The sequence below is a fragment of the Gordionus sp. m RMFG-2023 genome, chromosome 1, assembly GCF_954871325.1.
Source record: "Gordionus sp. m RMFG-2023 chromosome 1, tfGorSpeb1-WG-v2, whole genome shotgun sequence".
Taxonomy (NCBI): Eukaryota; Metazoa; Nematomorpha; class Gordioida; order Chordodea; family Parachordodidae; genus Gordionus; species Gordionus sp. m RMFG-2023.
This window is the reverse complement of record NC_088775.1, coordinates 38,160,644-38,178,755: the sequence shown is the minus strand read 5'-3', so window position 1 is coordinate 38,178,755 and position 18,112 is coordinate 38,160,644. Positions and strand designations below refer to the sequence as shown.

The following is an 18,112-nucleotide window of genomic DNA, read 5'->3' as shown; positions in this document are numbered from 1 at the left end:
TCAAAAACTAGATGTTAAGGCTAAGCCGGCTTGGCTCAGCCATTTATCAACACAAATCTCAAATAAATAAATTTCGACTCAAAATCGACTTAGTTGGCTTGAGCCTGATCCGAATTTTCGGCTCAAAAACTGGCTGAATTTAGGGCTAAGCCGGCTTGGCTCAGCCGTTTAACAACACTAGCTATAAAGCTTGATTTGGGTCGATTTTTATAAACGGCCTGATTAAGATTTTTGATCAAATATTATTATGTAAGCCTGGAGATTTTGCTCATAGATAGCCGAAAGGTTTGCCCTTTATTGTTATTTTGGCTAAAATCTTAATCGAGCCATTTTTAAAAATCGGGGTTTTAACAATACTATTTTCATAAATTTTAATTTATCATTTTAATTTAAAATATTGATCATCTGCAAATTTACTAAACTTACTTTTATTTCAATATGAGTTTCATTAAAATTAAAATATAATTCCTTAAGATTGATAAAATGAGCATTTTCTTCAATTAGCTCTCATTTAACCTTTAATGATATAAAACGATTTTTACCAAATATTATACGATTCTTTTTATCGAAATTATAAAATTTTCAATAATATCTATAATAAGTCTTGAATCTGAGAGGTCAGGTTGTAACTCATGTTAATTTGTCATGGAATTCACCATATATATAAATTATTAGCACTTTTTTAGATCTGGTTCCTATAAATGTTAAAAAAAAGATCTAGTTCTAATTTCTATAAATTTTAAAAGAGAATTCCAGGTCTTAAACTCGCTACCTGTAACTTGGTATAGGCATAGGATAATATATCCTTGAGTATAATTAATCAAGCATACTTGTGGCTGGGTAATTCCATACCAAATCGATAACTTTTCGGCCCGACCTTTTTAATTTCGATAAAATTTTGTATGCTTAGAGAATATCATTTGAAAGCATCGAATCCAAAATTTTAGCTTCCTAGTACTCATAGTTTTAAGATATCAATGGTCAAAAGTGCCAAAAATGACCTTTTTTCGAAAAATACGATTTTTTGAAATTGAGATAAGGTAAAAAATAATGATTTTAAAAATATAAGTTATATGTCATTTTGTAACTCTATTAAAGGCCTTTTATTAAATATTAAAGATTTTTTTGAAATAATATTGTTGCGGTTTTAATTTATGTTATAAATTTTAAACATAAAAATTCCAGGTGTTTCGCTTTCCAAATTTTTTTGAATTTAATATTTTCTTATTCTCTAACCTTATATCTATTCATAAAAAAATTTAAACCTGGGACAGCCATGGGTTTTTTAGTTATTACGATTTAAAAAATCAAAAAATAAATATTATTTTCAAAAATAGATGGCGCTCCTTTATAAAAAAACGTATTTTGTTATAATTATTATTTTTTTAAATTTTTTTCACTTTTAAACATAAATAATAAGATTTTCCAGCATTACTATCAGGAAAAAATATTATACTGATCGTTTGATAGGCTTACTTATTATTAGAGATTTGCAAAGTTAGGCCCGGCCCGGATGGGCTTTGTGCCTAATTCTATTTAAAATAATCGGATTCGGGCCGGGCTAATATTTTGAAAAAAATTCGGGCTGGGTCGGGTCGGACCTTGGAAACTTTATTAAATATATATAAATTTATCAATTTTATATTGAATTTTTTATGTAAAATAAAAATATTTGATTTTATTTATTGAAACTAAACGACATATAACATATGTCTTTTATTTTGAGTAATTATAAAAATTAATTCCTATATTTAAATAAATTCGGGCCGGGCCGGGTAAAAAAATTTCATGTTCGGGCCTGGCCGGCGAAACTTTTTTAAAAAAATTTCGGGCCCGGCCGGGCTTGAAAAATTAGGCTGGATGCAGATCACTACTTATTATTATTGCTATATTGATAACTTGTAAATAGTTTTTATAATAAATGATTAAATTACCTAAAAAGATAGTTAAGATTCCGATATCTCATACAAGAAAATATAATAATTAATTGAAAGATAAGTTTTCATGTACCTGCCCTAATATTAATTAATTTTTATTTTACAAATAATTTGATATTAATTATTTTTCTTCTTAAAATTATTTATAATGTATAAATATAAATGCGTAAATCCTTTTAAAGAATCTAAACACTTTAATTATAAAAAGAACCTGCGCAAAGTCATGACGTGGATGACACAATATCCAAACATTGAGGCGGAACATTATATTTGTGATAAATGCCGTAAAAGATTATCACAAAAAAATATCGAAAATATAAATTCTGATAGTAAATATTCAACGCTACATATCATATGGCATATGGCATATAATTCCAAAATCATTTTAGAAGAAAAGGGGAGTCTTTCAACTCCAAATCGAAAGCCTGCAAAATATCTCAATCAAAAAACAGTTGATATTGTTTAAAAAAATTTTTGCACTGATAAAGTTAGTAGATATTACCAGAAAAAAAAGATTGCATATCTATCATTGAAAAGGAGGAACGAGTGAACGCTCAAAAAAGGTTAGTTCTTAATAATTTGAAAGAATTATATAAATTTTAAGGCGAGTAATTCAAACTTAACAATTGGATTTTCGAAATTTGCTACCTTAAGACCAAAAAATTGTATATTAGCAGGGGCTAGCGGAACACATAGTGTATGCGTTTGTAGCATACATCAGAATATTAAACTTATGATTTTAAGCTGTGAATTAGCAACATTGACTAAAAATGTTGAGGATACATTAACAACTTATAGAGATGTTATAGGCAGAATGATTTGCAATCCCTCGTTACCCACCTGTTATTTTGACTGCAACGAATGTCAATATATCCACGTGAATATATTTGATTGAGGATCTGATAATCGATGAGATTAGAGGATATGTAACATGTTGGTTAGGATTTGTACAAGAAGTGAATGTAATTAGAGATGAAGTAAAAAATAATTTTCTTCACCCTAAAGGACCAGCAAATTCTTTTGTTTATCCAGCTGCACAAAATATCCTTTTCATACCAAAAAATAATATTTTAACAATAGTTAGCCCATCAACGGCTACTGGGCGTACATGTAATTTATCGCAAAACGAAATTTTCATGGCGTCAAAAAAACTAAATTTAATGAAAAACCGAAAATAGGTAATATCTTTCATGAATTTTAATTTATCCTATATATCTTAAAAATTTATAAAATAATTTTTTACAAAAAAAAATGATTATAACCGCAGCTAAATAATCTCATTTCATCTAATGCTAGAAAATCTTATTATTTATGTTTAAAAGTGAAAAAAAGTTTTAAAAAATAATAATTATAACAAAACACAAATTTTATAAAGGAGCGCCATCTATTTTTGAAAAAAATATTTATTTTTTGATTTTTTAAATCATAATAACTAAAAAACCCATGGCTGTCCCAAGTTTAAATTTTTTTTATGAATAGATATAAGGTTAGAGAATAAGAAAATATTAAATTCAAAAAAATATGGAAAGCGAAACACCTGGAATTTTTATGTTTAAAATTTATAACGTAAATAAAAACCGTAAAAATGTTATTTCAAAAAAATCCTTTATATTTAATAAAAGGCCTTTAATAGAGTTACAAATTGACATATAACTTATATTTTTAAAATAATTATTTTTTAACTTAGTTTCAAAAATTCGTATTTTTCGAAAAAATGTCATTTTTGGCACTTTTGACCATTGATATCTCTGGAACTATGAGTACTAGGAAGCTAAAATTTTTCGATGCTTTCAAATGATATTCTCTCAGCATACAAAATTTTATCGAAATTAAAAAGGTCGGGCCGAAAAGATATCGATTTGGTATGGAATTACCCGGCTGCCCCATCTTCAAAATCAAAATAATAACATGGGGCCGTGAATAAGGTCTAACGTGAGATTAGGTTCAGTCTATATAAGATGTTAAGATTATTTTTATTATTCATTATTATTCAGAAAATCATAAGGTTAGATTTTCCTGTTAAGATATGATCCTTAATAACCTGCAGAAAATTAAAATATTTTTTTTAAAAAAAACAACCTTACAGTTTGATATATAAACTCTGCAATGCCTTGAAATCCCGGGCTGAGAGTCTCCGTGAAGCTGCCTGTGAAACTTTGACCCAAACGGCCCTATATTTATGCTCCAACAAGATTGATGGTGATCGCTATTTCCCGCTCCTCGTCGAAAATCTTTCGTCCGTACTTGTAAAAGGTGGAGAGCATCGGCGATCTCTGATCCGCGTGCTTCACGCCCTTCTTTCAGCTTTAGATCGCGCTAACTTCTTGGATGCCCTGACCGTCCATTCTTCAACTATAACCTCATCCCTTGCACGCGTCATAGAACTGTGTTCAGGTGAACTATTTGGTGGCCACACTATAGTAGCTGAAGATCGAAACTCAGAGAGGACTTCGTTGCCTAAGCCTGCCCTCAAAAAAATCAATCCCGACGCACGGGCATATGATGCCTTCCGTCTCGTAGCAAAGGCCATTTTTTTGCCAAGAGAAGCTTCCGAATCTATGATGGATATCACTGATTCAACCCGTGGGGCTCGTATGCTCTTAGGTCCATTGGCACGTTTAGTCTCAAACAAGGCTCACGCCTCTGACGCTCGTATTATCACAAAAGTAAAACGCTGTCTTGAGTGCGTGAGGCGAGGTGCCGTTGAAGCCTCTTCTGTCACCCGTCCTGAGCTCGACTTGATTTCTGGGCTCCTTACAGGATCTTTCATAGTTAATTTGTTTGTTCATACCACAAGCAAGCCACGCCCTGAAGCCCTCAAAAAGCGGCATGCGGCCTCTCCTCTTTTTGACACTCCGGGTGCTCGCCCGCAAAGCTGTCTTGTAATAACTTACCCAGCAGATAGTCGTGATCTCTTTAAACGGCGTGCTGCGATTCCTAATCCATCTTCTAATTCCAGGATTCTGACGAGAGATAGTGAGTTCATGTTCTTTTATGGCTTTCACAATATGTTTTAATTACATGATACGAATATAAATTAATAATTGGTCTTCCTTGTAGTTTATCACATTTTGGCCAATATTAATTCCTAATAAAATTTTATATCAATATCAATCATATTTTTGCAAGTTAATAAGATATCATACTAAAATCTTATTTTTCAATCATATCAACCAAGGAAAAGCTTAGAATTTCTAATAATGGATTTTTGTCTTACTAAATGTTAGATACTGCTCTCGTCTCCTCTGCCAACCTCTACATTTTCATTGAGTTCGGACTTGGTCACTTGCTATCGGTGTTATCCACTTTAGATTCCCCATCCGCTTCTTGTGAGGGCATGGTGGATACTTTTGTTGCTCCTTTGATTCCAATCCTTGCTTCCCTTATCGATGATCATCGCACACGTACTGCTGTTCTAGCATTGCGTTGTCTGACACGAGCAGCAAGCCGTTTTCATATGTCGCCCACCATTGAATCCACATTTTCTGTTCATGCTGAATTTATTCGTAATCGATTGTTTGCATGCCTCTATGAATATGGGAGTGTGAATGTGATGCGAGGGGACACGTACCAATTGGTTGTTCAGTGTTTCAAGGTATACCTAAAACGAATTATTTGATTTGTTTCTTATTTTACAAATACGAAGAATAAAATTATTCGAATCAAATACGAATAAGAGAAATATATTATTCGTCGAATTATTCTTTATCCATTATTCGTATAATTTGATTTTTTCATATTATTCAAAATTTATCTTTATATATTCGACATTATTCTTAAATATTAAACTCTTAAATATTTAAGATTATTATTTGTAAGTATTTATTTCTCACTTTTTATTTTAATCATCTAATTTTTCCAGAATTTGGAAAAAAAATCTTTTGAGCAAAATATTTGAAGATTTTTTATCAAATTAAAAAATTTAATTTTCAAATCGAATCTAATATTTATATTTTTGTTGTTATATTTGAAGGTAAATAATTATTTATATAATCATATTTCTAACTTTAATTCTTCTTTCCGTTATATGGCGATTTCTAGGTTTACCCAGGTAGGCCAATTTTCCTTCTGATTTTTCTTTCATTTTTGACGGTCTTGAGCAATATTTGTAAGATTCGTGCTTCTCATATCTTCCGTTATCACATTTGTCCACGTCATCTTAACCCTTCCTCTAGGTCTTGATTCTACTTCCATCAAGGTGCATCTCTTTACCCAGTCATCTTTTGTGATACGTTCCAAACCATCTTAGTCTTTTTCGTCGCACATTACCACTCCAATCATTTCTCTACCCCATCTTGCTCGCAATTCCTTGTTAGTTTTTCTCTCTCTCAGAGATATCCCACATATCCATCTAATCATCCTTATCTCTGTTCTTTATAATTTGAGTCGCTTTCATAGCCTATGTTTCACCGCCATAAACTAAACAACTCCTGGCTCAGCTTACGTGAACATTCCCCTTTAACGTCAGAGATATTTTTTTATTTGTTAGAATAAGCAACATCTCTCTGAACTTCTTCCATGCTTGCCTGACCAGTGCAATAACCGCAGACACCACAATCTGCGTTTAGCATATCACCCAAATAACAAAAGTTATCCACTCTCCATAGGGTTAACCCATTGCCAATATCCAGATATGTACCCCTTTTATGCACGTTCTAAAGGTCATTCTTGCTAACATCAAACTTCCTTTATTTCCCGCTACATATACTATAAACCCATTTTTGGTGTTCATTAAATTGAATTTTTAGCAACTCCTTTTCCACATACACCACAAGGCCACTTACCGGATTCCTCCATCTTTAGATTTTCTCCACCAATCATCACATTTGTCTTTGCTGCATTCATTTTCAGGCCCTTTGCTTCCATTGCCATCTTCCATTTACTAATTTTATCCCGTAATTCTTCCTCACTGTTTGCCATTAATACAAGGTCATCTGCATATAATAGTTCCCAGGGAACTCCTTCACGCATTTCTCTAGCCACCACATCCATTACTAAGATAAATTATAATGGGCTCAGCACGGATCCTTGATGAAGCCCTATCTTCACTTCAAAGCTTTCACTATCTCAATCATCTATCTGTACTGCAGTTTGGGCTCCCACATACATTGCCATAACCAACTATTCCTCCACCTGATTTTCTCAAGGCCCATCTAGTAACCTCGCGCGGCACCCTGCCAAATGTCTTCTCCAAATCAACAAACACATAATACAGTTTCTTTTCCTTCGCAAGATACTTCTGTATTTGTCTCACCACAAAAATTGCATCTGTGGTGCCTTTCCCCGATGTAAAACCAAACTGAATTTCTTCAATTTTTGTTTGTTCCCTTATCCGCTTCTCTAACACCCTCTCAAATACCTTCATTGCATGTTCTAGAGTTTGATAGCTCTGTAAGACCCGCAATCTAAAGGATCACCTTTTCCCTTGTATACTGGGATAATTATACTTCTTCGCCAGTCTCGGGGATAGTTCCTTTTGATTTGCTAAATTCATTAACCATTCAATCCATAAGTCATCAGAACCTTGAAACATCTCTGATACTACCCTCGTTAAACCCGATTCCTTCCATTTCCCCATCTTTTTCACTGCTCTATTTCGTCCTTGCCAAATTTTCCCCTGGCCCTTCTACCTTTCCACAATTAACATCATTATCCCATTCATTTTCTTCGTTCAAAAGTCATTCCATGTAGATCTTCCAGGTGTTCTTAATACCACTATTATCAATCACCATTTCCCAAACAGTTAACACCTATCACATCCTGCCTCTTTTTTGCTATTTGAACCACATCCCATTCCTTCAGCTCAGCGCATTCCATTTCTTTAGCAAACTCCTGCCATTTTTTTTCTTGCGCCTTTGCTATTATTTCTTACTATTTCTTTTCGCCATCTTGTAAATATCGTTATCACTATTTTCTTTACTATTATATCATTCTTTGAAGCACCTCCGTTTCTCATCCATATCTTTCGCTACCTCCGGGTTCCACCACCAAGTCTCCTTATGCCTAGGTGGCCCTTTTGTCCATCCACATACCTCCTCAGTTGTCATCACCCAGGCTTTCTTCATGGCTTATCATTTACCCCAGATGCTTGTGCCACCTCCACTTCCCTTATCGCCAATTTCATATTGAATTGACATCTAGCACTCTCCTTCAATTTCCAAACCTTTAGCCTTGACACAAACTTTCTTTTAGTGATCCTGCCTTTAAAAGTGAGATTTCCTATAACTAGTCGATGCTGATTAATACATTCCTCTTCCTGTATCACTTTCACATTTTTTTACTATACTTCTATCACATCTCCTTAATAGCAAGTAATCCACTGCACTTTTGGTACTACCCGATTTATAAGTCACCAGCTTCTCTGATTCTTTCTTAAACATTGTATTACAGATAATCATATCCATAGCATCACTAAAATCCTCTCTCCTTCCAGGTTTTTCATGCCGTAACTGAATCCTTCATGTACTCCTTCATAACCCTCACTACTTGCTCCCACTTGTCTATTCATATCACTAGCCAAGATAATTCCCTCATCATTTGACAATCTCGATGTCGCCCAATAGACTGTCCCAAAATATATCTTTCTCTTCTTCACTTCTTCCAACCTGAGGAATATATGCCGAGATAATATTATATAGCTTTCTACCAAAAATCTTAATAATCATTATCTGGTTATCTAGCCTTCTCACTTCGACTACTTTGTCCATCAATTTCTCCGCAACCAATATCCTAACTCCAGCCTTACTATCATTACATCCTTGTCAGAAGAATTTATACTTTTCACTAGCCTTTCCAATCATTCTTGCGCCATTACCTTCCCATCTGATCTCCTGTATGCAGCACACTTCTATATGCCTTCTATGCAATACATAGACCATTACTCCCGCTTTTCGCGTCATACTCCCGACATTCCATGTCGCCACCCTATCAGGTCGTTTATGGCCGTTATAAGTTTCATTTTCATGAATCGTGGTTCCACCAGGTTTTCCATCCTTCTTTTTGTTGTAAGCGGATAAAAGTGGGGTACTTTGGGCTGTACCCCGCCCATGCTTTGTTGTAATCATTAGGAAATTTTATAGCAAGGTTTTTATAATCGGATGCCCTTCCTGACATCAGCCCCTTTAAGTGGTTTTTACACCACGTCAAGGAGACCGTGATACTATTTTAAACCTAGATCACAGGGAACCTTTTAGACCTCCATTGGCCGCCAAAAGACGTTGCCACTCCCCCGCCATGTGGAGGCTGAAGGTAGGATTTTGGGGAAGATATTAAAAGTTGGTAGATAAGGACTTGCTCATTCGAATATCTAAAATAAATATTATTCGATAGGTTTTCAAGCTGAGAAAACTGTTAATATTTGTAATACATTTTAATCTTGAAGCTTATGCAAAATTTATTACCAGCCAAATTTGACCCTCTTAAAAATTAGTGGAATATGAAATTTTTATCGTAAAAATTGAATATTTTATAAATATAAAAAATTACACTTCTCTTTTCCCTATTTTTTAGATTGCTTTATTACCTTTTTCTTTCCTCCAATAAAATGAAAAATTTTATATTCTGGCGCCTTTCTAAAGAAAAGTGTTTTTTTTGAAACAATTAAAATCAATGAATTTAAATAAAATGTGGTTGTTGTTGGGTATGTTCTTCCATTAATTTTTTATATGAGTATTCGCAGGCACTTTCGGAATCGGTATCTGCATTTCCGTTTATTAGTAGTGATTGCATGTTTTTTTAGATACTATTTTCGATGATTTTTTTGTTGAAAAAATCAATTTCTCTTTATTTAAATCTGACTTTTTTGGATACGGCACTGAAGTCAATCAAAACTTAAATAATACCGATTGAAAACTTTTTTAATGATCATGGAATATCATATAGCTTGCACCCTTTTTGAAAAAGATGATGTTTATTTTAATTCTTATCAAAGTTGTATGGATAATAATTAAAATCAATACCAATATTAACCAATAAAAAGTAATACAATATAATATAGAGAAAATAAGAATGACATGAAACGGAACTTGAGAAAAATGGTGAAACGGGAACGATAATTTCTGAAACGTTCCCGGAACAGTTCCGATAATTTACAAAAGTAATATGAATTTATTTTAATTCATTAAATAAATGAGGCTCGTTCGTAAATATTCGCTTTTATTTTTTTAATTACGATTACTTCACATAAAAGTATTATTGCTCATTATGTAGTTTTAAGATTATTTAAATATTTTTTAAAAATAAAATTTAAATTAAGTTTAACTGTTTATGAAATAAAACAGTTTTTAATTTCAAGTGATAATTTTCCTACCAAGTTAATGTTGAGAGCACTCAGGACGTATTAAAATTATTATAAATGGAAAACTATTAAATATTGATAACATATATATATATACTACCCAACCGAGGCCGTGCAAATATTTTTTGACCTAAGCGAAAATGTTATTTGCGACCCAGGGCCGTTTTGCTTAGCCCGTTATTTTTTTATTTTATGCATTTTAAAATTTCGATAGAAATAATACTTAATTTAAATTAAAACCAAATATTTTTATTTTTTTATATAGTTAGTTATAAAAAAAAATAAAATATAAAAATCCTTCATAAATTACCTCCATTTTAATTTCATAAATTATCATCCAATATGGGGGATATATATCTAATCTTAATAAATTTTAAGTTATTTTTTTTCTAATTAATCTTTTACAATTAATATTTTTAAACGACGCTTAGAAGATTATTAGATATGTGATTGGACGATTGAATCTTTTAAGCAAATACAATGAAAAATCTCTCTTGAGTTTAAAATTTAGTCATACTACAATTCAGGAAATAAATGATAGATCTTCTAGACCCTATTCCTTGTTAATTAAAATTTCTAAAGATCTAAATATAGGCATTATAAGACATACGCTGTTGAAGATTGTCTATACCTGAAAAACACCTTGCAAGCACCCCGGATTTAATTTATGAATGAAATTCTAATTAGAGCAAAACAGATTTCTGCAATAACATGCCAAATGAGAATTCCCAAAATGGAATATATAAAGTATTTATTTGTCATTATTGAGCCTAAGCTATTATTTAACATAGTTTATTTAAAAACTCCTTTAACAATGATTCAAAAGAAGGAAAGAATACAATGAGTTCTTAAATATAGTAATTTGACCCTAAACAATGGAATACCGTTCTCCTCACAGATGAATCTCATTCTGAAATGAAATATGGTAATGTTAGGAATCGTGTAATAAGCAATAGGAATAAAGCATTTCATGAACACTATGATATGGGGATTTATGTTCCAAAGGTATTGAAAGTCTGGCTTTTATAAATATGCTTTAAAATATAAAAAGTCACTAGATAAACTTCTTCAATCATCCATGCCTTGTTTCTATGGCGCAAGTGTATTTCAACAAACGGGACACAAGTCATACTGCGCAATCTACTAAAAAATGGTTAGCCGACAGCTAATATTTTATACTGCCCGTATCGACCCCTGATTTAAACACGATTAAAAATTTATGGAATATTATAATAATTTAAAATCTCCTCTACTAGGATAGTCGAAAAAAAACTAGAGAAGATATATGGAATTTTATTATATATGAATGCGGGAATCTTATAAATTCAATTGTCTGAAGAATAAACGCTGTTATAAAAGATTAAGGAGATGTGACCAAATATTAAATTCAATGGGACGATTATTTAAAAATGGAAATGTACATAGTACTTTTTTTTTTATTTTTGAATGTATTTTATGCATTTTTTTTAAATTCAAATATTTTTAATTTTTAATATCTAGGACTACACGACTCACAATTTTTTCACATATCCAATATTTGTCGATGTTTATTTCAAACTGCACCGATACCGATCTGATAACGATATTTACTTTTTGTCATTATTTTATATAATATAAGATAATGAAACAATAAAAATCTGTATATAAATAAATTACGATAGCGTTTAAATCAGAATATTAACTTATCCCGGCTTTTAAAAATAAAAAAAAAGTTTCAAAAAATATGTCTTATCTTTAAATTTGATTTATAAAGATATATAATAAATAATCTCTTTTATACATCAGAGACTTTCATAAGCCTTAATTTTTTAATCACCAGCACTAAAAAATATATTTAAGCCCAGGCTTGACCCATATTTAATGTTAAAACAATTCCTAAGCCAATAATAAGTTTCGAAATTTTTTCCCAACTCCATATTCAAAAATTGTATTTGAAAATAAAAAATATTTCAATGTATTTAAGCAATCATTTTGCTTGCAATAACGAAATTTTATATTATTAGAAGAAAACAATAGCCATATGAAATTTTTTTAGGCCCAAATCAATTAAAGAAAAATATTAAAAACCCAGGCCCTCTAGTAAATACATACCCGGCCTCATGAAGGTCTCTGATATACATATAGTTCTATATTATTTTTTAATAATGATTTTCACTTATCTATTTTGCCTACATAAAATAAGTATAAATTTATATGCTATATGCTAGCAAATATTTATATTCATATTAATTCGGTTTGCTGCTTCTCTCGGGGGGCTTTTTATTTTTTTTATAGTATTTTTTTATTTATATTGGATTGGTTCTTTTTCTGTTTGATTAATTTTTTATAAATAAAACTTTGCATTTTATAATTTTTATTAAAGGATGATCCCATAAATATATAAAATTTAAGCAACTATAAAAAAATTAGCTAAACTTTTTTCTGGAAATGAATAATAATCTAAAGTTTTGTATTTATTAATAGACCCCACCTTTGAAGTTTAAGTGATTTTTTTAACCTTTGTAGTGGAAGGGTTGAATTGAAATATAGTGTTAATAAAATGACGCAATTTTATTCATTAAATTGAAATATAGTATTAAAATTTATACAATCATTAATAAATTGAATAAAAATATCAAACCGATTTAATAATCTATATTTTCGAAAATATCTATATTCAAGAAGATATTCATGAATATTATCCCGATCCCCATGTCTTATAGTTTGCCTTTAGATCCCGCCACAGCTTTTCGACTGGTGTGGATCTATCTGTCTTTTGGATCAACAAAATTTCATAAATGATTGATCCGATAGTGGAAATAATTTGTTCCAAACCGATTATATCTAAGATAAGTAGATTCAAATTTATTACCACTTTCGATTTATAGGAAAAAAATATATACATACCCTAACCACGAGTCAGTCATTATCGTCGGATCTTGCATGACATTATTTTTAACCAAACGCAGTGTGGTCTCTTGATCCCTTGTTGTGGCACGAAATATTTTATTTGTCTCCCGACATATGCCACCGATGTATACCCTCAGAGATCAAATGCCGACCACGATTTTATTTACGCTTCCACACATGAGTTGCATCAATTTCGGCCGGGCCCTATAATCGGCTAGAACGAACAAATTATTTCCACTATAGGATTAATCATTCGCGAAAATTTGTTGAACCAAATAACGAATCGATCCACACCCAAAAAATCGAAGGGCTGTGGCGGGATCTAAAGGCAAAACGCATGGGGATCGGGATAATATTCATGAATATCTTCTTGAATATTGATATTTTTGAAAATATCGATTATTAAATCGTTTTGATATTTTTATTCATTTTATTAATTATAAACTTCAAAGGTGGGGTCTATTTTACACCTAACAAATTTGGATTATTATTTATTTCCAAAAAATAGTTATCCTAATTTTCCTAAAGTTGCTTAAATTTTATTTATTTATCGGGATCTTCCTTCGATTATAGTATTATCACCAAAAATTCTTGATTAATATTTATTTCCAGAAAAAAGTTATGCTAATTTTCCTAAAGTTGCTGAATTTTTTTTTATGGGATCTTGCTTTGATTATAGTATTATCACCATAAAAAATTTAAAATGCAAGTTTCATCCAAAAATTTACCTTACCCCTAGCCTTATACAATTTTAGAAAAAATTATTTATAAAATAAAAAATTAAACAATCAGAAAAAGAACCAATTCAATATTAATATAACAAAATAAAAAAAATAATAAGCCACCCGAGAGAAGCAGCATCCAAATTTTCTGTATAACAAACTAATTTGAGAGTAAAAAGTATAAACAAATTAAATATTCATATCGATTAATTAAAAAAATTCGTAATAATTTTATTAACTATAAGTTCTCTCTTAAATAAAAACAATGGAATAAACAATAGAAAAATAAAAATACCCAAAAATTTTAGGTATTGAACATCTTTATTTTATAAGTGGCGCCTTCCCTCACACTTTTTTATTAAAGTTATGAAGATTTATTACAAGAAAAGGAAATTAGATCAAAATAAATAAAAAATGTGTATAAAATCAGTATCGATTAAAGTCCAATATCGGCGCCGATCCGTTAACAATATATAATGTCGGTACCCCACCTATTTTTATCAAAATTTAAAATGCAAAAAAAGGTGCTAGTGGACGAATATATATGAAGTTGGGTAGTATATATGATAAAATTTAATGATTTATGAATAAATTCCAAATAAAATTAATATGTGTATTTAATAACTTTCTCAATCAGGGCAAATTTTTTAAAATTATTTTTATTTTATTATTAAAATTTGATTTAAATAATAAAAAAACTCTTGATTATTTTACAAACCTGGTAAATTATAATTATTTCCGTACGTCTGGGTCTCTTGTTTTTTTAAAGCTTACATTACTTTTTCAACAATTATTGAACTATATAATTTTATTTAAACTTTATAAAAAGCATTTATTTATATTTCTTAGTTTAATAATAAAATTTTCTTGATTACCAAAGATTAAAAAAAATCTTTAGATTCAAAATTTTTATAACGAAATTAATAGTTAAATTCTAATTAGATTATATGGTTCCATTATATGTTAGGATCTAATAATTATTTTACTTTCTACAACATTTTATAAGAAATATAAATTATGTCTTATAATTGACAAGTTTGATTTTTATTTTTATCTCTAGGCCCTTGCCGTGTTCGTTAAAAAGTTAAGAGGTGATCCGCCTAGCCTCGGCCTAACCTCTGAACACTATCGCATTCTCCTCACTTCCCACCTTCTACTCGACGATACGGGAGGTCAGGCTGGACTGGCCGAGGGGGGTGGACCCGAAAAGGCAGGCGCCATTTTTGCCCTTCTCTCAGCACTTGTAGCACGCCGCGTCTCATGCCCCGAGCTCAAACACGTTATGGTAGGTGTAAGCCGCTTAGCAGTTCAATCCGAACTGGAAGGCACGAGGACTCTGAGTCGCCAGGTGTTATATTTAATATTTGAATAAAAGTTATTTAACTATTTGATATACAGTAATATCTGTCAATAAATAGGTTAATAAGAAATGTAAGTTGCTGATTTATCTTTTAATTTCATGTTTTATGAACTTTGAATTAATATTTTAAATAGATATACAATTAAACTAAATGATAGGATAATATGGTACAGATTTATACAATCTAAGCTGGAATATTTGATTTAGAACTGAGAAAATTTATCCTTTCACAAGAAAAGGCAAATATAAATTTTTAAAAACAATTATGGTTACTTTTTTGGAATTCACCACTAAAATATTTGAGCCTTATATTTTGTTTGTTTGTAAATAATTTTTTATCAAGTGTATAGTATAATAGGGTCTCATTCCATGGTAAATCTATCAAAAAGCGGGTTTTTGGAACGACCCTGGTAGTTGTGTGAAATTTTATATACAAACTAAGGTGCATGTAATTAACGCAGTGATCAAATTTTAAAATCACAGCTTTTATATTTTTGGAGATATCAAGGGTCCAAAGTGTGAAAAATGATCTATTACACTTATCGATTGTCACTCAATTATAGATTTACTAAAAACTATTGAATTATAATCTTTGTAATATCAAAATAAGATGTATACATTTGATTTTATTTTTTAATGTGGCGGTATAAAATTTATCCATTGTAAAAAATAATGAGTTTCTCCGATTTTTATAAAATTTTAAGAAAATATCGCTAGGATTAAGAAATTGGAATGCCAAGTCTTCACTTTCATTGCAAAAATACTAAAATAATAAAACATATTTTTTAGCATTATATATAATTATTTGTTTTTTATGATATTTATATTATAATAGAGATTTTACATATTTATACAATATTTTAATTTTATATTGATATGAAAGTATTTTAAAATACTATATTAGATGTATTTCAGTTTTCGATATAATGCGATGACCTAGATCCTTGAAGAAAGCTAGGGCATGAGTGCCAATGGAAGTTAGCCATGATTGATGTAATAAAGTTGAAAGGCAATGCAGAAGAATATTTGGTAAATTTGCTCAGTTCTGCGTCGGCAATAGCATTATAGTTTAGATTAGGGGTGTTAGTGAACCTATACAAGAAAACCCACGTTTAGAATTAGTCACATTTTTCTGGTATTTTTGAAGAACCGCCAAGACGTTTACAATCTAATCTATGGTGAAAAGTCCATGCAGCTCGAGGGTAGAAGTAATTGAAGCAGATTTCAATGAACAAGATATAATGTTATTTCATTTGGTAAGTCTTAAAAATCTGTCTACAACTTTTACAATACAGGGAGTAGCGACTTTTGGAGTTGTAAGGAGTTTGGCATAGTATATATCTAAATTTATCAATTTTATGTTGAATTTTTTATGTAAAATAAAAATATGTGATTATATTTATAGAAAGTAGACGCCAAATAACATATTATTTATTTTGAGTAATTATAAAAATTAATTTCTATATTTAAATAAATTCGGTCGGGTCGGCAAAATTTTTTTAAAAAAAATTCGGGTTCGGGCCGGGCAAAACTTTATAAAAAAATAAAAATTTTGGGCTGGGCTTGAAAAATTAGGCCCGATGCAGATCACTAGTGCCATGAGTATGGTACGAGCATATCGTAGTTAAGTTTGAGTTCAATAGCATGACTCAGCTCATCACTTGTGAAAGATTTCTTGAAGGAATGGCATTAGGCAATTCATAACCGTTTCCAGAAGAAGTTGAGAAAAAGAAAATGTTGCACAGGTTGTTTTCTCGATTTTAGAAATGTGATGGAATTGACAACCACGTGTAAACCCCAATCCCTTGTAATGAGGTTTAAAGAGAAGGTTAATAGTCTTATAAAGTAGAGTAAACTGGCGTGTCGTTAGTTTGTTAATGATTGAGTCACGTGATAAACGCGAAGATACGAAGATGATGACCAAGAGTGGGGAAGGTGAGCCTATACCATATCTACCTGCTTTGAAAGGTAACCTGTAGCCAGAATAATTCCACTAACCTAAGTTTTATCTATTCCAACATAAAAGAGGGTCCAAGCGGGTCTGCTTGTTGGATACCTTCTAATGATGGAATAAGTTTATATCCATATACCAGGTATGCGGTCTGGAATATAAGTTCTGAAATGAGGAAATTTAGAATAATAAGAGTGAACACACTTCAATTCACTGCGTTTTAAGATCGATGTTTACAATGCTTCGCATCCGCTTTTAACGTTAATTCTCAACTGATGGGAGCTTGTATTTCCTTAAACTTTATCCGAAATTTTGCTAATTTGGTTAGTAGTCGACGCCATATAATGGCTGTGTCTAACATCTTTTTTAGGTTTATGAAGATTTCTAACGACTCCGAAATCTTTTGTTATATACAACTATTCAAAGGGTTTGCGACTTCAGCTTGTCTGATATCTATCAAAAATTTTGATTTTCCTACTAAACATTTTTTATCAGCGAACCATTGTCTAGACTTCTTATCATTTATTTATTAACCCTGGATCCTGATTTTGCGAGCAAAAAGTCACTAACGCAACAAGTTAAGGAAGCTACTATCTACCATTTATCACATCCTGTAAGAACTATGACATGGGGCTAGATAAACACAAATGACCTCCACACTAAAGCTAAAGTAATTACAAATAAATTTGCTATGTCTCGTGACCTCTGACAATAAGCTAGCTCCTTATCAGGCAATTTTTTAGGTTCATTTAAAGTAACATTCGCATGATATCGAGGACGAAACACTTTCTTGCCCCGAGGCTCCTCTAGTTGCTACCGCCTTACTACAAGCTATGTTAGAAATGCTATTCTCCCTTTAAGCGTGATTCTTCGCCTGGATTTGATGGATTTCGCCCGATATTTTTACAAGATCTAACTGCACCTTATATCAATGAATAAATATCAATTTTTTGTGTT

The 18,112-nt window shown here is 31.1% G+C and overlaps 1 protein-coding gene across 1 annotated transcript in view; it reads left to right on the top strand.

The window, feature by feature from the left end:
- Positions 1-18,112, top strand: part of LOC135925163 (small subunit processome component 20 homolog) — a 100,417-nt gene that overhangs the window by 68,349 nt on the left and 13,956 nt on the right. The window contains exons 41-43 of the mRNA XM_065460373.1: positions 4,024-4,913; positions 5,165-5,532; positions 14,905-15,192. Of these exons, the coding sequence (XP_065316445.1) occupies positions 4,024-4,913; positions 5,165-5,532; positions 14,905-15,192 (1,546 nt within the window). The remainder of the gene's footprint in view (positions 1-4,023; positions 4,914-5,164; positions 5,533-14,904; positions 15,193-18,112) is intronic.